The sequence below is a fragment of the Brachypodium distachyon genome, chromosome 3, assembly GCF_000005505.3.
Source record: "Brachypodium distachyon strain Bd21 chromosome 3, Brachypodium_distachyon_v3.0, whole genome shotgun sequence".
Taxonomy (NCBI): Eukaryota; Viridiplantae; Streptophyta; class Magnoliopsida; order Poales; family Poaceae; genus Brachypodium; species Brachypodium distachyon.
Window position 1 is genome coordinate 29113412 of NC_016133.3, and position 26203 is coordinate 29139614.

Below are 26203 nucleotides of genomic sequence, written 5' to 3' on the forward strand. Positions count from 1 at the left end.
GCCCTAAGAGTTAGGGTCAATTTGGGGTTGCTAAATATTGTTGTGCTAAACTTATTTAATAAACTATTATGAAAAAACACTCTTGATAATAGAAAAAGTTTGCTAGGCAAAAAATTAAAATACAAAAGCTATTTAAAAAGCAGGATATCATAATCCGCTTTAATACCAAACTCAGTCTAAATATCTAACACATGTAATGATGCAACTACGCGTGTACCTACGCAAAACGTTACGCACAAGGAGAGGAAGGTGATTTGCACATGGACCAGCGGTTTCCAAGCCCTCCGCTGGCCCGTCCCACCTCCGATAGCCTTCCTTGGCCTCAGAGGTGCGGAAGATTCCCGCTGCCCGCTGGCGGAAGGACCTCATGTCTATAGTGCTTTGTTTTTTCAGAGTCTTCTTCGAGATGGCGAGGCAGCGATGACATCTTGCAGTCAGAATACGGTCATCCCCACCCTATTCTTGCTCCAGTGTTGCGCCTTGCACCGGCGGAGGGCTTGTGGAGCAGTGTGTCCGGGGAATCCCTGGGGATGCGGCTGCCTTTTCGGATTTCTAACGAATCCCTTGGGTTTCGGTAGGCTTTTGTGTTTGTTTGTGTGGTTTCAGGTCTCGCTCTTCCAATCTACGGTTCTGATGGTTGCTGTTCTGGTGCGCTTGTTCTTTGGGCCTCAGCAGCTTAGCACAATGACTACCCCATCGTGCACTATATCACGGGTTCTCTTTTGGCGAGCTCTGCTCGACTCCGGTGATAGAGAAACAATGAGAAGGGTGCTGTGTTCTGGTATTTGTTACCGTCGCTAGGTTGTACAAGAACCTATTTGCAAATTTTAGGATTTTTTTTACTGCTGCAGATGATTACTAATAAATCGGTCACCCTCTTGAGAAAAAAATGCAACAATGCATCAAGTCATCAACCATCTGACCAAAGCGATGGTTAGCTATCACAGACTTGCGACTTAAGCCCGCTCTGCGGAAGAGCCCAAGAGCCATCCCATCCTGACTTGCGAGTTAAGCTTGTGCCCCAAAAAGATCCATCGCACATCCGCACAGATCGACAACGCCGCACCATGCAAATCCACCGCACATCAGCACAGATCGACAACGCCGCACCATGCAGGTCCTCCACGTGTGCCATTTGACACGCTAGCCGCCACATCGGCGCAGCCGCAGCCCGACGACTCCCAGGGGCTCAGGGTGAGCTGGGCCTGGGCTGCCACTGTTACCATCGAAGCCTCGGTGCGAAAAAAGGGAAAGAAAATTTCGGCCTTATCCGTCCGTCCATCCGTAATAAAGCCCGGACGCGGTCGCTTCCCGACGACGACCTTCCTAAAAGAGCAAAATACTAGACGCCACGGCACGGCGCGGCCCCACGGAGAGCTGAGTAGATCACCACCTCGGCGGCCTCATCGTTCACCACTGTCACTTCCCCGGCAAGAGCCGATCGAGGGACGAGGAATGGCGGAGCGGAAGCGGGCGCGCGTGGAGGCGGAGGCGGAGGAGTGGCAGAGGCGGAAGAGGGGGAGGAGAAGACAGAGGCGGGGCAGGAGGAAGAAGAGGGGCGACCCGGTGGAAGTGCTGGGGGAGGAGGTGATGGGGCTGGTGATGGAGCTCCTGGACGCGCGCAGCGTGGCACGATGCACGGCGGTCTCCCGCGCCTGGTACGGGGTCGCCGCTGACAACCGCCTCTGGGCACCCAAGGTCCGGCCGATTTCCGCCTCTCGCTTTATCTCCCTCTCTTGCCCAGTTGCCCTCCTTCCGTATCTACCGCAGCTTCAATGGCATGCGTGATTCTTTGATCATCTGGGCGCAAGAGAGTTCTGTGTGGTGTGAGCCGCACCTGTTCGACGAATTTCTCGCAAGCGGGTCAGGGACTTCTCCTTGGTTTAGGCTTGTCGCTCGCATGTTCCGATTTCTAAAAGCTCCCAAATCATGTTTCAAGTATTCGTTAGAGATGATCTCGGAGGGAAAAAAAGAAGTCTCGTATGGTACTCCCAAAACGTGGTAGTCTTTTCTGCCCGTGCGGGTGACTGATAACTGATAAGACGGCAGTCTGACGTGTCACGAACACGACAAGCTTTTTTTTAGATCAAATATACGACAAACTTCCTTTGACGTTGATGTTTTTTAAGAGAAACATCGATGGTTGCTGAAAAAAGACCATCACTTGCCTGGATTTTTTTAATCTCAATCACCTAAAATTTAACAGTAATAAGCCGAATATGTTTATATTTGAATGCGTGCAACTTCAGTAAAATGTTTAGATGTTAGCACAATATTTAGTGTTCGCTTAGTTATGTATGGAGTGAATTGGAGATGAGTATGGTCTGACATGTATCCAAATGCCTGAAAACGTGGCTGAAGTTTAAGAAAAAAGTTAAGTAATTCATGAATATACCAGCTCAAATAAATAATGTTCTACCAAGGGCAGCCATGTTCCCCTAATTTTCAAAAATAAATTTTTGAAACAACAATAATAATTAGAAACAATATAAATTTTGGGGAAAAAATTTCATCTTAATTTTGCTTCTGTATTTCAGTGTAACAAATTTATTTATTTTTAATTGGTTTAGATGTTTATGGAATTTTCAGTTTTGATACTAAATACTCCCTCCGTCCCAAAGTAAGTGACGTGGATTTGTATAAGAACCTATACAAATCCAGGACGGAGGGAGTACTTAACTTTAAGTCTCAGAGTTTTGGGAGAATTTTCTGCACTATATGGGTACTGCAAGTTTTAGTTCTTTTTCTTGAATGCTATTCATTTCAGCCTTAGTTATATCGATCGTTCTAAACTCCAAAATATTAAAAGTGTAAACTTTCACAATTTTGTGTTATTTCTAGGTTGCAGTCAATGTTTTCTCTCTAATTGTTCAATATTGCCAATGACAACAAAGGTCACTCAAGTCAACATGTTTACATCACCATGTACCTAAATAACGGATAAATAGATTTGCAAACCTACTTTTGGCACAAGTGACCAAATCTCCACATTAAAATTTGAATTGTGTCTCCTTGCAAAACTGTGGAATGCAATTTCTGAAATGTAAACTAGGTAGACTTCAATGAAGAAGGAGGTCTGAAAAAAAGTGTGGGAAAAAGTACTCTTTTATGTGTAAGCCTTCTTTGGTTGCTGAACACAGCAGGTCATGGCCGTGACTTCTTTTGCAGTGTGCTGAGTTGATGGCGGGAAAGGCACACATTCCTCGTTTGACAACGATCCGCACTGCATCGAAGTTGTCTACCTATTCAATGGCCATCACGGATGGCAAACGGGTGAGTGCCAGCAATTTCTTCTGTTGAGTTGAAGAATCTTTAGACAGAGAGTAAAGGGTATATTCACTTCTTCCTTGTCCTCAAGGCATAATATGTTGTTGTGAATTATTTCCTTGTGCAGAGTCGGATCACAAAAGAGGATCTCTGTGATCATGCTTGGGAATATTCCTTCACTACAGTAAGTTTTTGCTAACTTATCCTTCATGTGCATGTTTTGAGCTATGAGCTTATACGAGTCTGCAAATCTTAATGCTAGTAGCTGCTGCCCCTACCGTACAACTGACTTGCTAGTTTTGAGTTCGACTGGTTGTAGTCAACCACGCTGGGCTGGATGCATGGGATCATGGCAACTTTCAGCGTCTCTAGCTTCTTCAGATGTCTTAGCTTCCAAATGCACTGAGGAAGAGTCGATGCATATATCTCCATGGTTAAAGTTAAGTATATGAAATATGACAAAGTGGTTCATGTATTTTGGCGCGCTGCCATTATGGGACTGTCTGGGGATCTGATGAGTGCATTTGTCTGTAGTTGAAGATCCATAACATATCGTGCTCATGTATTCAAATTTTTACTGCTGTGCACATATCTGACTTGAACTATGTAAATCTGATTGTATATCACTAGATTTTTACTCTTGTATAGCTAGGCTGCTTCTTTTATATATTCAATTCATGTATCATCCTGGAAACGGTTTAACCTTAGGATGATGATGTACTGTTTTTACTTTTTAGTAAGAATTTACAGCGCATTTTACAAATGAAATATATGGAATATGTTGCTTGATTGACAGAGAAAAGTGAGAGCCGTTGCACAATTGATCTTTCCATTCCACACCTAATCATGATCTGTTCTTCTTTTAATCTTGCAGGCAGCACCAGAATACTGGAGGAACCTTGATCCTTCATGGAAGCGTACTGGTCCACCAATGCGGCGGTACTTCCACCATGATGGTTACCACAGCGCAGACCCTCATGATGCGGTTTGGGGTGGCCATGAGTGCGAGTACACGGTCATTACAAGCTTTGTTGGTGATGGACAAATCAGGGATCATTATGTGAGGATCAACCGATGGCCACCAATGAAAGTGTCAAGGAAGGAGGATTGGAGCTGGGAGCTATCCAATAACCTATATCGCTACAACAGCATCCCTGATGCTGACGATAAAGGATGTACAGGTCCTCTGTTCCCAGTCTGGTGAGTTCACTTCGAGGTAGATCAGTGTCTGTGCGCGTGGAATATATGAAGAGGCTGTGTCTAGTAGACTGGTAGCCATGAGCTATGAACGCTTGTGAACGTACCTAATTAACCTTAGGTTTGTGCGCTATATGCACAATATAGTGGTTGCATCGAACCTATGGCGATGATATGTGCCCAGTGCTCTTCCTGGTAATTTGATATATTTTATTAAGTACGTGATCTGTAAAATACCCTAGACTATTGCATATGGTATGATGTATGGACCTCCTGTGATGTAACATATGTAGTGTGCAGTGAATCCGTTAGCTGCTGTTTATCTCTGCTGATATATATGTGTGGTCATATCTTTGTCCCTGTAATTTGTAAATGAGATAACAGAGAATTACTCGGGGCTCTTTGGTTTGCTGTGTTCTGGGAACGCATGAATATGATAGAAATGGTGTGCAGAAGACATGACTGAAGAACGTAGATTTTCCCTCTCGAGTGCGTGCCATTTTCATTAGAGGAAGCGCTAAAAAAAAAAGCGAAAACAAGCCTAAAAGCCAAAAGAAAGATAAAAAAGCAAAGGCCAAAATAGGAAAGACCAAGGTTATATTTGGTACATGCCAATTCTTATTTGGCTGGCGAAAAAAATGGTTAGATGTTACTTGGCCCAAGTTGGCCAAAATTTGGCAGAGTTGATCGTGGGATAGGTGGACAATGGGATAGGTGGACAATATTTCATAGGCTACCAATTTTTCGGTAACAAAAAGGGACGGTTTGGTTTTGAGCCCACAAATGTTCCGTGCGTTTAGTTTGTTATCAAAGCATAACAAGCCAACTTTTTTGTCATTGATCAAAATTTGGTATTTGTTTGGACGCTGACCAACTATTTTACAAGCCAATGTCTCATGGCCAAATTTAGTTTTTTTTTTTGGTCAAAATTGGCCAACTCACGGGATAGCAAAACTATAACTTGGTAGGACAACTTTGGGTTCAAACCAAACATATCCATCATGCCAAAAATTTGGTTGCCAAAATATTGGTTGATATTTTGCTTGCCCATAAGTTGACCAACTTTGGCTAAACAAATGAAGTAGAATTTGTAGTGAGACGTTGGCTTGCCAAAAAATTGGCTTTCATCCAAACAAGAATCAAATTTTGGGCAATGACAAAATAACCGGTAGGCCAGAGTTTGATCACCATCCAAACATACCCTAAATGTAGACCAGATTTGCATTGGCTGCCAAAATTTTGACGGAGCAAATTTGGACACCAACCAAACACGCCTCAAGACAAAACAAAAAGTCTTTTGCCACGACCCAAGGAAGCCAATAAAAAGAAAGCCAGAAACTGAAAAGTTGTACACTAGCCTACGCCAGTGGACAAACTGAAAAGCCAAAGAACGTAGATTTAAGCATTCTATTCTTCTAGGCTGTGTTTGGTTCTAGAACCAGCTAGAATGGAATCGAACGGTTTCATTCTAGTAGGAACGAAATGTAATGGAACGGTTCTATCTTGTTGTTTGGTTAGATTGGAACGGAATGGTTCTGTCCTGTGGGTTTGGGAGATGGAATAAGATGGCACCGATTTAATCACCTGATGGTAAGGTTACCTTTAGGACTAATAAGTATGGGCAATTCTTTACATGAAAATCAACACCATTTTCTAATAAGCATGGACAATTCTTTACATGAAAATTGACAGCATTTCAATTGTATTTTTGCGTGTCAGTTGTATTTTTTCCGTATCACAGTTTCTTTGCACATATACGAATGAGATGGCAATCACAAGTTTACCACTAGAGGAAGCATCATGGCTGGTTGGAGAGGGAAGCTCCTCTCCTATGCTGGCAAGTTTACCCTTATTAAATCTTGCCTAGCCAGCATTTCTGTCTATTTTTTATCTTTCTTTAAATTCCCAAAATGGGCTTTAGCCTTAATAAACACCCAAATGGCCCGCTGCCTTTGGAGTGATGCTGAAGGAGGCAGGAAGCTACACTTAGCAAACTGGTCTATGATGTGCATGAAGGAGTTTGGGGGGCTAGGAATACCTTGCCTCCAGGATGTAAATATGTGCTTGCTCGGTGCCTGGATTAAGAGGTATGTTCAGCAAGATGAGAAGCCGTGGAAAACCATAGTTGACCGCAAGTATTGCACCACCTCACCTAATATCTTCTATAGCAAAGCCATTGGGGGTTCCAGATTCTGGAAAGGGGTCCTCTGGGCTGCTTCTGCTATTAAGGTAGGCTGTAGGTGGGCTGTGGGCAATGGTACCAAAATCCAATTCTGGGAGGGTTTGGTTCCACCCCTTTAGCTGTCCAATTTTAGAAGATTTATGTCATTTGCAATGAAAAACTAGTCAGCCTCAGTGATGTCTGAGATGGCTACACTGTCAAGCTTTCTTTAGGAGAATTTTAGAACAGTGGTATGAATTAGAACAGATTGTTATGAGTACTGCTCTCTCTGAAGAATAAGATACTCTAGTCTGGCAATACAACAGTTCGGGGGTTTACTCTACTAAATCTCTATACTCCATTATCAACTTCAGGGGGATCATGCCGCTTTACATTCCTGCCCTTTGGTCTTTAGTTGTACCCCCAGAATCCATATCTTTATTTGGCTGCTATCACATAACAGAACCATGACGCGCGACAACCTAAAAAAAAGACACATTGAAAAACCTGAAGATTGTGTCTTCTGTACCGAAAAAGAATCAGTTAATCATCTATTTTTTGATTGTGTTGTGGCCAGAGCTCTCTGGCGTGAAGTCTCCATGTTCTTTAATAAAGATTTAGGTTCATCTTATGAATCTATTGCTCGTTACAGGATAGCTAACTCACGGCTTGCAGCTATGAATACTATTTGGATTGCTATTATGTGGTGTCTCTGGACATTTCGTAATGAACTGATTTTTAATCACCGTATCTGGCTCGACTTGAAACAGATTTGGTACCTTATTCTGAGCACGCTTCACAAGTGGTCACTCCTATTCAAGGAGTCGATGCTGGTGGAGACGAACAGGTTCTGCAGTTACCTTTCTAGGCAACTCCGAGAACCAGTCCGGCTGCCGTGGAAATGAACTCGCACTCATTCATCCCTACTACGTCTGAGCTCAGAGCCCTGCTCGAAGATGCTGTTGCTGACGGGTACTCCTCGCGGCCACCCCTAACTGCATTTGTGTGTAGCTAGGCCCCTTTTGGCTCTGTCTTTTCCCCAACTTTGATGTGTTTTTTTTTTGTTTGCGTTGAACTTGGAACTAGACTTTTCTGTACCGAACATCTGGTTTCATTATGCTTAATGGCGTCGAGCCTCCTGTTGTTCTAAAAAAAATGCATCAAATAGAGCAAGTGTTCCAGTAAATTCCATCAACGATTCAAGCACAAGACGTCCCAAAAGAAAAGAAAAAAAATCAAGCACGGGGCACATCCAAAAGCTTCTGCCATCGTCCATGGCGAATCCTGTGGGCGAAGCACTGCTGCCCACCGGCGGCTTCCTCTCCAGCCCCTGCCGCAGCTTGCTGTTCAGGTCCCCGCTGCCGCCCTGCTGGTCTCCTCTCCCTACCGCCAGGGCCGACGCCCCCTGCTCGCCGAAGCACATCGCGACCAGCACCAACAACCACCCACGCGTCGCTGCCAACCACGCTGCCGGCCTACCCTGCCACCGGGTGGATCTCCATCGGTTGTCGCCGGCCTGCTTTGCCTACCTCGCCGGCCTCCTCTCCCCTTGAGGTCCCTCGCTGGCCTCCTCCGTCTTCACGACGGTCGCCCGACGCCGCCGGCCTCCGCTGCTTCGCCATGTTGGCACCCTCCGCCCTATGCCGTTCGTCGCTGGCAGGGACGGGATCTGGATGAGAGGAAGTTCAAGATGTGGGGGCCGGCCGAGATCTGTGGGGATGGACCAGGAGGAGCCTCCATGGATTCGGAGGAGAGAAAATACGAGAGAGGAGGCCGGGGAGGTGAGAATAGAACGAGAGAGAGAGAGCGGCGAGTGAGAGGTAGAGGTGGAACGAGGCCATTCCTACTTTTCTAAGGAACCGGTTGGTTCCGAATATGGAGGGAATATTCCTCTGAGGGAACCACTTCCGTTCCACTTTGGTGTATTTCCTCAACCATTCTACTTTGGTGTATTTTCTCCACCAAACGCAGGAATCCATCCCAAAAATAGAACCATTTCATTATATTGCACTTCATTCTCCGAACCAAACACTACCCTAATCTCCTACTGCCACGAAGAGAGAACTTAAATCACAAGGGCATCACACAAGTGGTTATTTAACTATTACTAACCGAACTTATCAAATAACATTTTCAAATAATATTCCGCAAGTGGTTATTTAACTACTACTAAGAGAACTTATTTACTAGTACTAACATTTTCAAACAGTGGATCGACACTAAGGGTTTTTTTAGCAGGAAGATCCATAGAGAGGTGGTACGGAGAAAAGAAAAACCAGGGATTCATGTGCGATGGTGAGCCCACAGCCTAAGTGCAAGAGGCATTCCAACAAGTGTTTTATTGTTACTTGTGTCTGGTACATTAGGCGCGATGTTTTGTAACTGCATTTCTCATTGTCTCTTCCAACCACATCATTAAAAAAGTCTACATGCGGCCTCAAAAAAAAAGTCTACATGCTACGGTTTAAGTACCAACTGATATGTATTGTTGGAGATGCGTTCGTGATAAGGACATTAGATTGAAGAACACAACACATTGTTTGTGCAAATATTCTTGAAAAAATATCATATTTATTGGCATCTACGATAAAACAGAGATCTAGGGTCACTCTTTTCCCAACTTATATCTATCATTTCTTTTGAAGAAAACGCAAAAGCCTTGTAGCTCGATAATTTCTAGAAGGACAGTTTATTACAAGCCCTATAGAGGACGAACACCCATATTAATAACAGCAGCACCTGACTAAGTATTACTAAACACTGCATGCCGCAACGCTCTAACAGGGACGGAGACAGGGGTGCGAGGGGCTTTAACCCCCTAAGAAATTTCATTTTACTTAATACTCTCTCCGTTCCATAAATATTGGCACGACTTTGAACTAGAACTAGTTCAAAACCATGCCAACCTTTATGGAATGGAGAGAGTAGTTACTAATTAGCTCATTAATAAATTCTTTAAAATAATTGAGGTCACTAATTTAGCCCCTCCTAAGCCCAATTCGCCCCCCTCATGTCGAACTCCTGGCACCGTTTCTAGCTCATAATCCCACCATCCTAGCCCTCATCTGCATCGAGGCCTCGTCTCACGGCGAGAAGGTCATTGATGTCAGGTCACAACAAGCTCATTGATGTCAGGTCACACCAGGGGCGGAGCCAGCTGGGTGGCCAGGTGACGCATTCCCCACACTAACAAGTTGGTCTCATGCACACTAAATACAGAAAATGCCCAAAAAAGCCTATAAAAAAAGCCCAAAGGTCCAGTTGTCCCACCCTAAACAAAAAATCCAACTCCACCACTGGATGACACTCCGTCTTAAGTAGTCTCATTTCACTACTTGTAGATCCACCATGTCACGATAATGATTAACGACGAGGTGCCCTTTCACGAAGCGGGATGAGTGGGTTGATAGCCAATTGCCACCAGTCTACGGAGTTCTTATAACAGGTGAGTGCATGGTCACTTGGATGCACAAAAGTGTGTGGCATAACATATCGGAGAAGGGGTGATCAACAAGAAGTCGGTTCATGGTCTCAGTCGATATGTTGCAAAGGTCAGGGTACGCAACTCGCGTCATGCTGCAGCCTATGCCGCACGTGACGTCTGCCCTTCCATCAACGGTCTTCGCATGTGGGAGTTAGATGAAAAAACTTCACCGGAGGAGGAGACCACAACCTCCATGGATATTTGCCATCTCTTTTGAAATGAAGGGATGACCAATCATTTTTGTTCGCATTTCAGCGTTCCGCACTAATCAAATCAATCAATATTTTTTTCCGCCGGCTGAACGACGCGTTGTTACTAATGAGTACTGACTTAGACTTAGTTTACAATAACTGCGGCACGCTACTTATTGTACTGTTTCTGAAAAAGTAGTTATCTCTTTGGAAGATCCTGACAAAAAATGCATTATCCACACTTGGTTCGTTTGTTTCTTTCTAAGTTTCATAAGTACTGATTTTTAAATATATGTATATTGGTTTATGTTTATGTGAATCAGTATATTTTGGTAAATGAAAAAATACATGTCCATGTGTACTTTGCACAAAAAGTAGGAATAATGTTTATTCATAATTATTTTAGATCATAAAATTCATATTCCGTATCTTAGAGCAACTCTAGCAGATCCCGCTTATCCTGAACCACAAAAACATGGTTTCGGTTAGCTGAATCCGTGTTTTGGGAACAAATCCCTCAAATCAGACCAGAAAACTAGTTCCAAGAGGTTTGCGGGATCTGTTCTGTCCGCGGCCCGCAAAACCGAAAATACGCCTACCGGAAATAGAAATCGACACTTCGTCAGTTCGGTCATTCGACAGTTCACAAAATATTTGCGCGTACGTAGCGCATCGCATGACGGTTGAAATGAAACAATCAAATGGTGTTGCCTTCCGATGGAGCAGAGGTAGTAGCGGCACCAGTAGCGACGGCAGCTGCGGCTTCAGCCACGACAGCTCTAGCTTGGCGGCGACGCCGCATGATGTCCTTCCTCTTCATCTGCCACCACTCTGGGCCGAGTTCATCAAGGCCGCTAGGATTCATCGTCATGACTTTCTTCTCATCCTCCTCCAATTCTTTCGCCGCTTTGGCCTCCTCAATTGCATTCCTCCGGGCATCGATCTTCGTCCTCTCTTGCTCCACTTCTTTCACCGATTGCCACTTCTCCAATTTGTGTGTATGCCTCTTGTCGGCCAATGCAAGTTTGACCTTCAATTTCTTAGCCGCGACATTCTCTTTCGATTTTATCAATTCATCGAATTTGGCTGTCAAACTTGAGGTTTCTCCTTGCTTCTTCAACCTCTCCTTCTCTTTCTTCCTTCCATCCGGCCTACGTGGGTCTCTTCCACCATTCGGTGCATCACTATCATCATCATCCAACTCAATGAAGGCCCCTTTCTTGGGGGGTGTTTTTTCATCCCTCAATCTCCACTTCTCGCTATGCTCTAAAATCTTCCAACAGTGCTGGAGTACGAAAGGCCTCCCCTTTGATGCCGGCATCTGCTTGTACCCCTCTAATGCAATCTGGTCCTGCAAATGCAAATAACAATAAAAAATGTCCAATGCCAAGAATAAAACAACATAGTCATCAATTATGCACCCACTTGGCGGCACATTTCGCACTTGCTCCAAACAACCACTTCATCATATGATGATACTTGTCCTCGATCCTTTGCCAATACTTCTTGACGGTTTGATCATTTCCGGCCACGGCATCAACTCTCTCACCCATGTCACGTCTTCGACATCCGAGTAATTGCTCGCCCGAGCGCATTTTGGTTGGGATCTGTCGAAAACCCCATCTTCTATCTCCTCAACATCATTCTCCTCTCCTCCCTCGGCTCCTCGTCACCCCGGCTCCCTCACCCTCAGCACCCAATCCGGTCTCATAGCCCTCTAAAGCCGCCGAATCGATGTTCACGGCATTCTCATCCAACTAATCGACATACGAAGAATCAAAATCGAAGCTACGAATGGAACGAAGATCGTTTCAGTGATCAAGGAAACACGAATCGGCTACCGAAATCCGCAAGGATGAAAAGGTTTTACCTTGTAGGCGTTGGAGTATACACCGGAGGGGCGTACGATTGCTGTGTCGACGGGTCCTCTTCTCGACGTTGTCTTCTTCCGTTTCTGTGTTTTCGCCGCCAGTGCGGCCGTCGGCGTCGCCGCCGTGCAAGGAACTGAGAGGAGCCGCCGAGACAACCCTCGGGATGACCACCTAGCCCTGCCGCTTCTGTTTGGCCACCGTCAACACCGGATTCGGCAAAGCGGTGGGGAAGGCGCCGGCAGGAGGAAGGCGATGAGGAGGAGCAAATTGGGCATGGGGTGCCACCGGGAATCGGTGTGGGACGGCGCAAGACCCCATCACGAGATCTGGCAGAGGGCAGGGACCGGTGGCGCGGCAGGAAATAGATCTGCGGTGGCGGAAGGGAAGCAGTGGGCGCGAGCTGAAATTTCCCTCCCGCCAAGGTAGCCTGTGCGATGCGGTATGTCCGCGAATCCTATCTCCATCCTGCCTATATGGTGATTTTTGGCTCGCCGATTTGGAATCCGAAAACATTTTTCTGATCAGGGAGTTTTGCGGAACTTATCGGGTCGTTTATTCCTCCACGAACCCACGAACTGGCGGTTTTTATTCGGATTCGGGCTGTTTAGGGTGGTCTTACATCTAAATTACATGAGTGCACGAATTTTTGGACGGAAAGTGTGTACGTGCATGGAATTGCCCCCGTCTCCCTCTGAAACTTGAAAAACCGCCTACCTTATCCAAAACCCTCACTCCAGTCTTCTCCACTAAACGTCTAAACCCCGGCCACGATGGCCACCCCCTCCACCTCCGCCTCCGCCTCCGGGGCCACCACCTCCTCCGTCTTCCCCCTCACAACCACCGTCCGCTTCCACCGCGCCTCCAATTCCCATACGCGCACCTCCGCCCTCGCGGAGCGGCGCCGCTCGCGGCGGAGGCGACTGCCCGAGGGGAGCGGCGGCGACCGCTCGTCGGCCGCCGGGGCGGTGGAGAAGGGCCTGCGCCTGGCCTTCCTGGAGCAGCTCGTGGAGCGCGCGCGCGCCGCCGATGCCGCCGGCGTCGCGGACACCATATACGACATGGTCGCAGCTGGCCTCTCTCCCGGGCCCCGTTCCTTCCACGGGCTCGTCGCCGCACACGCCCTCTCCGGCGATGCCGAAGGCGCTGTAAGTGCACTCCGCTCTTAAATTTTGGTTGGGCACTGCATGCACTGGTCGGAGACTAGAGAAGCCTGCCCGAGTGAGGTGTTTGATGAAATGCGCGCGCCCATTTAGGGTCTATGTGCTTGGTCGGTGTTATTTACCAATTTGTGATCCTATTGGTGTTTGCTTTGGTACGTTTGTTCTGTAGTAAGCACGCAATTGCCAAGTGGACAGGAGGTGCTTTGGTAGTGTTTGCTTTGGCCTCGGTTATGCTGAACTTTCTTGCATTTGTTGGATACATTATATTTTAAATTATATGCATTGATCTTTTCTTTTTTAAATGTAATGTTACATTTTTCATGCAGATGCAATCTCTTAGAAGGGAGCTAAGTTCTGGTGTCCGTCCTTTGCATGAAACTTTTGTGGCTCTGGTTCGTGTCTTTGCCAAGAAAGGTCTTTCTACGAGGGCCATGGAGATTCTTGCTGCTATGGAGAGATATAAGTATGATATTCGCAAGGCTTGGCTAATTCTTGTAGGTACGGAAATTGACTCGTGTTACATGTTCAATCTTTTAATTGAATGGTAATGGTAGTTTCTTTCTGTGAACAGAGGAGCTAGTTAGGAACCATTATTTGGAGGATGCCAATACTGTATTTCTGAAAGGAGCAAAAGGTGGTTTACAAGGAACTGATGAACTTTACGATCTTTTGATTGAAGAAGATTGTAAAGCTGGAGACCACTCCAATGCTCTAACAGTTGCATACCAAATGGAGGCTGCTGGAAGAATGGCAACCACATTCCACTTTAATTGCCTTCTTAGTGTGCAGGTGAAACTATGAACTTGATTTACTCCATGGGTTATTTTCTTCCTTTTATTTGTTTAGTTGACCTGGTAGAGGAATTTATGAAGATATTATTTTCTATCAATATTCCATCCAAGAAAATAAATAAACATACAAACATATCCTAATTAATTTATAGGAATAATATGATTTCTGCACTCACAGTACATCAAGCTTTAATGCTTTATACAGCCTGGTAACATGATTCATGAACATATGGGGTGCAAACTGCCTATGCTTGGACATTCTCTAAATTCTGACACTGAGTTTTACTTACACCATTATCCTGTATACAACTGCTAGACACTGTCAGCCTGTGACATTATCAGCCAATTCAGTTTTAGTATTTCATGGATATTTAGTGCTGGACTATGAACTATCTACAGCTTAGTTGATTCTAGTTGGATTTGGTTTACATGGACATATCTCACATATTTGAGTAAGTTTAAGACTGGGTTTGGTTAGTCTTTTAGTATTATATACTGCTATGCCTGGTGAACTAATCCTTCTGAGTGCTGCTGACATCAGCTTTATAAGCTGCCATTTGATTAGGAATTCTTCAGACAAGATATCGTCAGCTCACGATTGTTTATGTTCATCTTTAGAATCTTTACAAATATAATAAATTTTGTAAACAGAAGTTCACTTTATTCAGGCTACGTGTGGAATCCCTGAAATTGCCTTTTCAACATATGAAAATATGGAATATGGAGGTGAAGGTATGGCCATCATTCACACCAGTTTTGTGCTGTGTTTTTGTTTTTGCATTTTATTCTTTGTGCTTTACTCCTCATTACACTTAACATGCTAAAATATTGCTTTCATGTGTAGTTTGTAGCGGTCCACTTGTATGCATGTGGGTGTGGTACTGATAAGTGAACTAGCTGTTGTTTCTGAAACTATTTTGCGATGGAACTATTGAATGTAATCTATCGATACTTTGAATAGTCAGTACTTACTGAAATGGATTTTAAAGTTGTAGATTATAAGACCGATCTGGGCTTAGTTGTGGTGGAGATTCCTCTGGTGGTTCACCTGTAGCTGCCTAGCTGGGCCATCGATGTTGTGCTGATTCTGTTTGAGAAGTTGTAGAAAAGTTACCAGGTTGGTGAGAGAAACCAAATGTGGTCGAAATACAGAACGACTTGACTCCTAACACAAGGACTCCTCATTAAATACTAACTCGATTCTTAATTCCCTCCAACACTAAACAAAACACAATCCTCCAACTGCGTGTTTTCTCCTGTACCCACGCCATCTGTGAGCCTACCTGTTTCACGTCTCATATGATACCCCAATACAAGTCCACAACGGACGCACAATTATATAATGTGTCATGAAGGTTTGAGTGTTCAATCTTGTTGTAAACTTAGACTGATGAAAGTGCTTGGCCTTTTTCACTGTTCTCTCGAAATGCGTCATCTCCCTGCTACTTACAGTATTCGATGTATCTCAGAGTAGTGAACTTGCTCTTCTCATACAAGGGAAACAGAAATATCCGACTAACTTATGTCATGTGTGCCATCTTAATATTTCTTGATTTGCTCAAACTTAATTAATTTTGATACCGATTTCCCCCTCCCATTGTAGATTACATGAAACCTGATACCGAGTCTTATAATTGGGTTATACAGGCATTTACTAGAGCTTCAGCCCATGACAGGTATTCCTAATATTTACTTCCACATTATTTTTCTGCCATGTGTGTTGCATTTTCTGTTTGTCCTGTTTAAACCTAGTCAGCTTGTCAACATAAATCATGTCTATTTGTATCAAATCCAAAAGTTTGAAACAGATGAGTCCATATAAAAGAAACAAATGGATAGTTATCTCCATGGCACATAATGGTATAAATATCCAAAAGAAACGTGCCATGTTGGCTGGAGCTGAGGGAACATCTAACTTCTCTGCTGTTGATTGTAGTACTATAATTATAGGGTCCACAACAAGTTCCAAGACAGGTCACTAAGTATCTGTGTTAAGACAGGTCCTGTATCTAGGCTTTTGGCTCCCTATTTCGTTTCCCTGCTGCTGTTGTATAGCGCTGAAAGGTGGCAACTGCAACATTTTTATTTTTATTTTGAATGAAAATATGCAAGTCTCATTTGTATTCTCAAAGAAATAGATGTTTTTGTAGCTTTTGCTTCTTCTGTTTTTACTGCCACTATTTTCTTCTCTTTAGCCCCCCTCACCCAGTCCCCACAAAAGAAACACTAGCTATTGGTTGATCTTTAAACTTGGAAATAATCATGATACTCGCAAGTATATTTTTGTGAAAACATGTTACGTTCTGATCCATGTTTGAGTTCTTTTCATGATTTGGCTGCTATTAAGCATTACTCTTTCCTTTGATGTCTTTATTTTATGGTGTGTTTTGTCTGCAGGGCACCCGATGTGGCAGAACTACTCGGGATGATGGTTGAAGATTACAAACGCATTCAGCCTAATGCAAGAACTTACGCGTAAGAACATGCTTTGTAGTTTGTAGCAATACTCACCATTTGAAGTGCTTATGAGTCTCAAAGGATGCAAGTATGCTGTGTCCACATTTGATTTCTGAATACAATGAATCACATTTTTTTCTAGTTTCTAGTTTGCTGACGTGTGTTTTCTTAAAGCAATGAATTGACGATCAGATACTGTTATCAGGTTGCTAGTGGAATGCTTTACAAAGTACTGTATGGTTAATGAAGCAATCAGGCATTTCCGCGCTTTACGAAGAATTCCTGGAGGAACAACAGTTCTGTACAATGAAGGGAATTGTGGTGATCCACTTTCTCTCTATCTACGATCTTTGTGCCTTGACGGTGAGTTTTGAGTTTTCACCTTTCTATGCATTAATTTGAAGCAACGTAGTTCAGCCCTCTGTATTCTGTGGTCAAAGTATTAACAATGTGCATTTTATACTTTTAGGAGCTTTTTCATTATTGTGAACATTTAGTACTTTTCTGAGCAGGTAACTTATTTTTATAACCAGGAAGAGCTGATGAGTTGCTTGATGCATTAGAAGCGATGGCTGATGATAACCAGACTATTGCACCGAGAGCAATGATTTTAAACCGGAAGTACCGCACATTGGTGAGCTCCTGGATAGAACCATTACAAGAAGAAGCTGATGTTGGCTTTGAAATTGATTATGTAGCCAGGTATGACTTCAACGGTTCTTTCTGTAGGGAGACTTTGAGAGGTTTATGTCTTTGCTGTTCAGGATGATCAATTAGTTTTAGTCAATCACTTGTTATGCCAAGTTATCAACTATCTTGATTTTTCTGGTGATGGGACTTGGACATAGTTTTTCTAAAAGCATTTTGTGCATATAGTGCAGGTATTGCTGCCTTATCCCTTAACATGCAACCTTAATTTATTTATGCATGTGCCAAACTCGAATGCTAGTTATTTTGTTCTTCACTTATCCTCAGCCTAACCTCCTTTCCTGTATCATGTCTGCTGTGTTAGCTGGTTAAACTACATCTAAACTACTAGATTTATCATGGATGGTAATGTATCTGTGTCGCCCACTTTCCACCTTGATGACGATATCTTGCTTCTTTGGCTAGATGTTCCTTATACTAAACATCCCTTTCGTGCCTATTGCATTTGTGTTCACTTGCAATATATAGAGTTAAAACTTAAAGCTGCAAATGCAGATGAATGGCGGTATTATGGCAATAAACAGAGCATAGCTTGGAGCTGCTTGATAGAGCTACATACAAACCTGTAGTCTGCCAACCCATGTTCCTTCTACAACCCTCTAGCTACAACTAGCATGGTGTCCCACAAAATTGCGCATGAAACCTGTAGTCGTTTTCACTGAGCTCATAGATTGTTTATACGTGATATTAGATGAGTACATGCAACAACAGTCCAGATCATGAGCTCGCTGCTTGCTTCTACATGATATGATCAGTATGGAGAGTTGAGGTTCGGATCACCAGTCATTGATATTTGATAATTATGCAAAAATAGAGCTCGGTTAGCTTTGTATGAGGTCTGGAGTTTTGACTATATGTCATTGTGAGTCACTAATAATTAGTGTCCACCAGATGAATGCACGGATGATGCACTTATTAAGATCTATTGGTTATGAACTTGTGGTTCATTAATAACAACTAGCAAAAAGCCCCGTGCGTTGCTACGGAAGAACAATTTTTTTTTTTGAAAAAGTCGCTAGCTTAATTTTTCAAAAGTGGTGTCTTTTACATAGCGCGGTCCTAGCACTATGCAACCAATTTTCACCTAAAACCGTTGATGCAAGATATTAATCATCCTCGCCCACACACCATCCTCACCAATACACCAAAATTGACTGGAAGCAATGGTGACACCAAATTATCTACTCCCTCCGTCCAAAGTGCCGAAATATTATACTCCCTCCGTCCCATAACTCAAATTTGTCCAAACATGAACGTATTTATGCCTAAAAAACGTCTAGATACATGCAATAGAAAGTCATTTAATATGGGACGGAGGGAGTATTTATCTAGACTCATTTTAGTACAAAGATACGTCCATTTTTAGACAAATTTGAGTCACTTAATATGGGACGGAGGGAGTATAACATGATATTGAACACCTTAACGATAGTTTAGCTGCTGCATCTCACATGTCACACATACCCATTGCGAACCAATTTAGACATGAAGCAAATCACACATATCTAGACTGCTAGTTGAGGAAGAGTGAGACTGTTGCCGGCATACTCACTCTAGGAGGAATTGCAAAAACGTGTGTGGCGCTTTCCCATCATCCCCTGATCCCGTCGAACTGATCAGCATCTATCAAGAAAAGGAGGTCCAGCGATCCTATTTGGCGACCATGTATGGTTCGGAGAACACAACTTGCTCTGTGGGCCTACACATCTCGACTTTACCACAGTACTCCTTTTACAAGCCCGAAGATTGGGCATCAAGTTCACATCCTTTTACAAGTAGACAACCACTTGATTTGAACGCTCTCTCAAATAAAAAACACCTGATTCGAACAAGCAACCCGCCGCAGGAGATCACGACTACCCAATCCCGGCCCGTCCTGGCCGTGCCCAGCACCATCCTGCCGCTTCCCGTGCTGGCCCCGTCTAGCCTCGCGCCGCCAAGCAGGTAATGCCCGTGTCCGTTACTGCGGGAGGAGCGCCGCCGCGGGACGTCGCCGGTGCGGCTATGAGGGACGCCGTGGGGAGGTCGCTGGCGCGGCTGGGAAGGGTGCCGCCGTGCAAGGGAGTGTCACAGCTTGGAGGTAGCCGACGCGGTGGATAGGAGGAGATGCTGCGGAGGAGGCCAGACGGCGGCGACTACAAGGCGGATGCGGCATGCGGGGGATGGAGGCTACACGGAAGATAGGGCAGCAGATGCAAGGGAAGAGGATTGAGGGGATAGGCGGGAGAGACGACGTACGAAACAAACACGGATGGCTTCAGGATCGGGGCCTCATGGGTACGCGGTGGCATATTAGACGTAATTTCGTTAAAGTGACGTGGTGCGACCGTACCATCACCACCAACTCCAATTTAATATATTGGTATAGATAAGGGTCCACTGGATCAGCGGCCAAATCATCTTTAAGTACAATTATAAAGATTTATCGGTTGTGGTCCATCAATTATAAACGGGTTCACCGGATTAATTGCCGGATGTTTTACCTTTTCTGTGAAGTTTCCCATGTTTCTCTTTTTTGTGTTTGACTGCCATGTGCTTTTAATATATATAATATAATAGACATACCATCTACTCCCTCCGTCCCATAATATGAGGCATGCACGCATATCTAGATTCTCAATTTGATTAATTAAATATGTATATTTTTTAACAAAAAGTACACCATTAGATTTTTTATCGAAATACCTTTCTAATGATATAATTATTTAATTATTTAATTTATATTTAGTTAGCTAAATTGACGATCCAGGGATGCGTGCGTGCCTCATATTATGGGACGGAGGGAGTACTGTGGTCACAGATTAGTGTGGAACTATAAATTTCCCCATATTGCTCCTGCTTGTTTTGTTACACCTTATACCCACTTAGGCCCCGCTTGGGAGCTATGAAAAATTCTCCACCTGTAACTATTTGCAGGTGTATTTTAGTGTGTACCAAAATTACAGGTGAATCAAAACACCTCTGTGTGATCAGTGTTTGGGTGAACACCGTGAGATGCAATACAAGCGGATTGTTCAGCTAGGCCGGGCCGCCGGATCCCCTCGTCCGCCGCCGCCGGCTGCAGTAGACCGCGTGTCGTCGTTCCATTCTCCAGAGCCACCGGATCCCCTCGTCGCCGTAGCAGCCGCCATGTCGATGGATCCCGTCACCGTGGCCGCCGCCGCCGCGCGGTTGATCCCATCACGGCCGCTGGGCCGATCCCGTTACTGCCGCTGCCGCGGATCCCGTCGCCGCCCTCTCCTCAACGCATCGCCTGCTATTGCTGCTCCCTCGTTCCGGTTCCCGTCAACACCCCGATGGATTTCGTCGGAAGGATACTCGGGCCTGAGGTGGTCTGTCATATTTTACCGGTGTAATGGGCTGGAGACGGGTGGAAAATAATACAAAAACGACCATCCAAGCAGGCTTTTCGGTTTGGGTTGTAAAAAAAATAGGCTCCGTAATTTAAACCGGTAAACGAGCCGAAAACCGCCGTCCAAGCGGGGCCTTAGTAATAATTACGTAACGGTCTAGTCCTTTTGTGGGCCAGCATGTTCAGCCCAAGTGTGCCCATGGATTGCACTGTACCTTCGTGTCAGTAGAGTTCACTCTGCATCAGTAACATGAGCATAGCAATGTGAAGTTATGGTTCATGGTACCAATGAGAAATGACAATGAGTGGGAACACAAGCTGTTGGAGTAAAGGTTTAGAACTTCTATAACAAGTATACGTGTTGCTAGTGGAAATCCTTGTGGCTGCAACTCTTCTGTGAGATCTGATACCTGCAACTGCAAGTTTTGTTGGTTTACTTCTTTACCACTGTAATTTGACAATATCTGTTCCATCCTTGTTGCAGATATATTGAAGAAGGTGGTCTTACAGGTGAGCGCAAACGTTGGGTACCTCGCAGAGGGAAAACTCCCTTAGATCCAGATGAATTTGGATTTGCCTATTCAAATCCAATAGAGACATCTTTTAAACTGCGATGTTTTGAGGAATTGAAGTTATATCACCGTAGACTCTTAATTACATTGCGGAATGAAGGCCCTGGTATTTTAGGTGATGTATCTGAAGATGATGTACGAAGAGTTGTCGAAAGATTAAAGAAATTAGTTGTAGGACCAAAAAAGAATGTTGTTAAGCCCAAGGCAGCGAGCAAAATGGTAGTATCTGAGTTGAAAATTGAACTGGAAGCACAAGGGTTGCCTACAGATGGAAATAGACAGGTACTTTACCAACGAGTTCAAAAGGCCAGGAGAATTAATCGTTCGCGTGGTATACCACTTTGGGTTCCTCCTGTGGAAGATGATGAAGAGGTATGAAATGTGGCAGTACTTATGATAATTATTTTGTTTAGCATTATCATGTGGCAGACTAACAATGTTAGCCAATTGTGTTAAATTTCCTATAGAGTTCTTTAATACCACACTCTTGATAGGTAGATGAAGAGTTAGATGAAATGATCTCACGTATCAAGCTAGAAGATGGAAATACAGAGTTCTGGAAACGACGTTTTCTGGGAGAAACTCGAAACCATCTTTGTGAAGAAGATAGCAAAGAAGAAGATCCAGATTTAGATGATGAGTTGGATGATGACGATGACGATGACGACGATGATTCTGCCAAAGAAGCAGATGAGGATGAGATATACGATGAGGAGGTCGCTGAACGAACACAAAATCAAGCTGGTGACGATGAGACTAAGGACAAACCAGCAAAAGGACCCAATCAGCATCTTCAAATGATAGGAGTCCAGCTATTGAAGGATCTAGAGAAGACATCTGTTTCAACAAAGAAACTAAAAAAAATACCTGAGGTATGGAACTAATGTGTCAGTATGTTTTAAAGAATGTACAACTTGTCCTTACATTAAATCCGTAATCTTTTGGTATTTTTGTTTATAACCATCACCTTTAAATCTAGGAAATTTGAGGCTCTCCTGATTGACCTGGTAGCACAGTTCTTTTTATTGTCTATGGGTTTGAAATTTTCCAGTCATCTCAATGATGTTTTCTTTTTTATTTTCAATCCAAATCTGAACAAAAGTAAGTGTGCATCCTTTTTTTTAAATTTGTATTCTCATTTAACTTACTGAGAAAATAAAATAAGGTTTTGGAAGACATACCTGAGTAATCCATAGGCCTTTGTCAATAAATCATAGCAAAACTATGTTTTCTGTTTCCCTCTAATTTTAAAGTTCATGTTAGTAGCCATTGTTAGAAACAAGTTGTGTCCAGTTACGCTGTATATCGATACAAACCAAGATTTATCGTTAAGTATTTTTCCTGTCTGTAGATTGATGATGACGAAGATTGGTTTCCTGAAGATCCAATTGAAGCTTTTAAGGTTATGCGGGAGACAAGAATGTTTGATGTATCGGATATGTATACTACCGCAGATGCCTGGGGATGGACATGGGAGAGAGAGATAAAGAAAAAGATGCCGCGCAAATGGTCCCAAGAATGGGAGGTTGAGTTAGCTATCAAGATAATGAATAAGGTATTCGTAGTTCTCTAGCAGAATTTGTAGAGTTATTTGCCTGGTATGATGTCATGCCCTTGACTCTAACGCTTTCTTTGGTTAAGAATCTTCTGGCCTACAGCGATTTCTTCCCCGTTTTTCTCTCTCCTGCTTTTCCTAGGTGCTCTCGCGTTGCCCAGCTTGCCCACTGCCTCCTCTCCCTCTCTCTCCTCTGTACATCCATTTAGGTCTAGGGTAGTTGCTTTTGAAGCTTTCGGCATGTTTCTGTCAGATGTCCGTTCGCCATCGGTTAGGAGCGCTCGCTGGAGATCCTGGAGAGAGCATCAAAGTCTTGCCTTCCCCACCGGTCGTTCTGTCATGGAATCCATGGGTCTCGCAATCTTAGGTGGACTCCAATCAAGTGTTGCAAGGGCACTTATAATGGTAGCTAAGACAGCTTTGTCTTATAGTATGTTCCACGTCATTTAGAGAAGACGATAAATCATGTTACTAGTATATAATAGGTTATTTCCAAGTGTCATATCTTGCAATTTATGTTTAAGTGAATAAAATTAATAAAATAAATGTGAAGAAAAGGTGAAATCAAGTACAATGGGAGAAAATGTCTTATCCTTCTTGTGAGGAGATCACCCCTTAGTTAAGAGAAGGCTCAAGTCTTTTTCTCATTTCTCTCTCTTCCTCATCAGCAATCATCCTATGTGGCACTGTTAAGAAGGTTGACATCAACCCATTGTACACGCCCTAATTTCTTCTCATCTGTTATCCAAACGGTTTTTTAGGGACCGTTTTCCAAGCAGGTTGGTCAGCATTTCCTTCTTTTGGCGTTGCCCTCTTTCTTTCCTGGCGATCAGTTTCAAAATCGTTTTCATGTGTCGGGAAGGAGCTTCCTCTAGCCAATAGCACCGTCAAGATTCGTCGCTTGCCCTCCTCCACCTTGGAGGCTCACTCAATAGTCTTTGGGGGCACCCTCCTCTTGGCGGCACTGGAGTAGTCAGCCCAGTTCATGGGTGTTCTGATGCTGCTGAAGCAAGTGGTCCTCTGGATCGAATGGCTTTGTCAGCTTCTTATACCTCCGGCGTTCCCCATCAGGGATCAAGCGGAAGCCTCTCGTCCGATGGTTTCCTTTGTCTGCCGGTGGTGGTGGGCGTCAGAGATCACCAACGGCGAGATTGATGTTGGTTGGCAACAAAGCGTGACTTCAGACGCGTATTCATATGTGTGGCATACCATGCTGAGTGGTCGGGCGCATGGAGTTTACTTTGTCTTTCCGGTGTACATGTGTGTAACAAAGGCATGCAAGTGTGGCGTATTTCTGTGGTCGCCTTATCTGTCATGGGATGTAAGTTTCAGTTCATAAGTTTTACTGTGTCGTAATACGAAAGCAGGGTTCTTAAAAAAACATCTACTTTCACGAAGCTTGGGGATCTCTGAAGTTTTGCAGACTACTGGATGATGAACACATGCTCTTTGGGTTACTTGAGTTATCTTAAAATTATGTTCATTGCTTTTTGTTGGTTTTCTAGGTTAGACTGACATGGCATTTTCTTGTTGTTTTGAGCTGGCAAAAGATAAAGATGTCCGTCATTTGAACTGTCGTATGATTGCTTTGTTGACTTTCAGGTAATACAGCTTGGCGGTACTCCAACAATTGGAGATTGTGCCATTATATTGCGCGCTGCAATGAAAGCTCCAGTGCCCTCTACGTTTATGACAATATTGCAAACGACACATAACCTTGGCCATAAGTTTGGGAGGTAAAATGTTAAATGTGTACTCATATTTCTTGTAGATCATTTCATGATAGTGATAGTATTACTGCATTAAATAAGTTAAAATCCACACAACCCATCAAACTGCAGTTCTTGGATAATTTTGTACATGTGGCACTGTGTAAATCTGTATGACTTACCTTCCCTTTTTCTTCTGCACTGTAATCAGCCCGTTGTACGACGAGGTAATCTTGCTTTGCCTCGATCTGGAGGAGATCGATGCAGCCATTGCCGTAGTTGCAGAAATGGAGACAAATGGAATCAAGGTCCTGGACGAGACCTTGGACAGGGTGCTTTCCGCCAAACAGTCCGGGAACTCTGTGCTCCAACCACCAACGGAATAGCAGCCCGTTTGGGCTTTTTTGTACTCAGGAGCTCTATTACACGAAAATGATCCACCTACAAACAATTGATAGGCCTGAGCTTGTCGGTCAATGTTTTGAGGAATTGACGACGATATCGAAGTTGCTGTGTGTGCGGATGGAAGGAAGATCAGCTTACACTTTGGCCTTTCGATCCTATCGATGGCAAATTCGGTTTGGTGACTGTTGCACAGTGTACTTAGAGATGAGAGTCAGTTTTGGTGGACGAAATATGCTCATTTTTGTAACAGGTTCTCGTTGATACTTACTGCTTTATTTACTTGGCATGTTTGGAGCTTAGGAATTTCTCCTAGTTCTACACTTTTACTGCCTTTGTTCCAGAATATAAGATGTTTTAGGTTTGTCCTAAGTCTTCTTAAATTTTGACCAAATTTATAAAACGTACTAATATTTACGATATCAAAATAACTATACACATGAGTTGTAGATGTTGGCAGACTTTAAAAGTTTAACTTAGAACAAAACTAAAACATCTGATGTTAGGTATGGAGGAACTAGAAGTACTAGTATCTAGGATGTGTGAATTCCAGCTGTCAAAAAGAAAAGGATGTATGAATTTCACCATGAACATTTCAATGCATCGCATTTGGTCTGTGGGAATTCCGTGGAAACTTTATGAGGAATAAAAGTTCAGGATTCCTTTGATTCAAAGTATTTTAAAATCATATTTAAAAATTTGGGTTTGTTCAGTCTTGTTTCTTTGGTATGGAGGGCCGAAGCTCATGGAATTTTCATATCAGATAATTTACATTAACTCTTTGAATCGTGAAACTAAAAAATGTCCGACAACTTCCACGAGGTTGATTTCGATGGCAACCTTCTTGCATTGTTGTATGCCTCTTGTGCCTTTTTTTAAAAAAAAATCCTGGACTTTGAACAGCATCAACTTAATTACTTGAACAATTTAACAACGGTCGACTAAAATGTTGTGAACTTTTAGAAAGGGAACTTTTTGAATTTGTGCACCAACATTAGGAAAATTGTAGAAACAAGTTCACTCGAACTTTTAGAAATTTACACCAACTTTCATAACTTAGTAACAAAATTTACAACGACGTCCAACATTTCTAGATAAACTTTCAAAATTTTGAGATGAATTTCTAAATTTTCTATACAAACTTCCAAAAAAAATGGGATTTAAGGTTGGTTCTTTCTCAGCACTGGTTGTGACCTTGTACTCTACTTCTTTATTTAAGAAAACACGTAGGTAGTCCAGGGGAACTAAGAACAACGGTCCAAGAGCAAAGCCCTGATACTCTGAACCCGAAGGTCTTCCTTGAAATGCAGAAACCAAACAACCCAC

At 43.6% G+C, this 26203-nt stretch overlaps 2 protein-coding genes across 2 annotated transcripts; both read left to right on the forward strand.

The window, feature by feature from the left end:
* The first annotated feature begins 1308 nt into the window (after window positions 1–1308).
* On the forward strand, window positions 1309–4852 carry LOC100825429. Its single transcript, XM_003573963.4, has 4 exons — window positions 1309–1698; window positions 3169–3273; window positions 3395–3451; window positions 4142–4852. The coding sequence occupies exons 1-4, from the start codon at window positions 1456–1458 to the stop codon at window positions 4469–4471; spliced, it is 735 nt and encodes a 244-aa protein (XP_003574011.1). The 5' UTR covers window positions 1309–1455; the 3' UTR covers window positions 4472–4852.
* Window positions 4853–12900: 8048 nt separating this feature from the next.
* Window positions 12901–25241, forward strand: LOC100838913. Its single transcript, XM_003571800.4, has 13 exons — window positions 12901–13316; window positions 13658–13829; window positions 13903–14120; window positions 14791–14854; window positions 15726–15798; window positions 16520–16597; window positions 16785–16942; window positions 17113–17281; window positions 21124–21583; window positions 21706–22083; window positions 22563–22766; window positions 24369–24502; window positions 24687–25241. The coding sequence occupies exons 1-13, from the start codon at window positions 12942–12944 to the stop codon at window positions 24859–24861; spliced, it is 2658 nt and encodes an 885-aa protein (XP_003571848.1). The 5' UTR covers window positions 12901–12941; the 3' UTR covers window positions 24862–25241.
* Window positions 25242–26203: the final 962 nt, after the last annotated feature.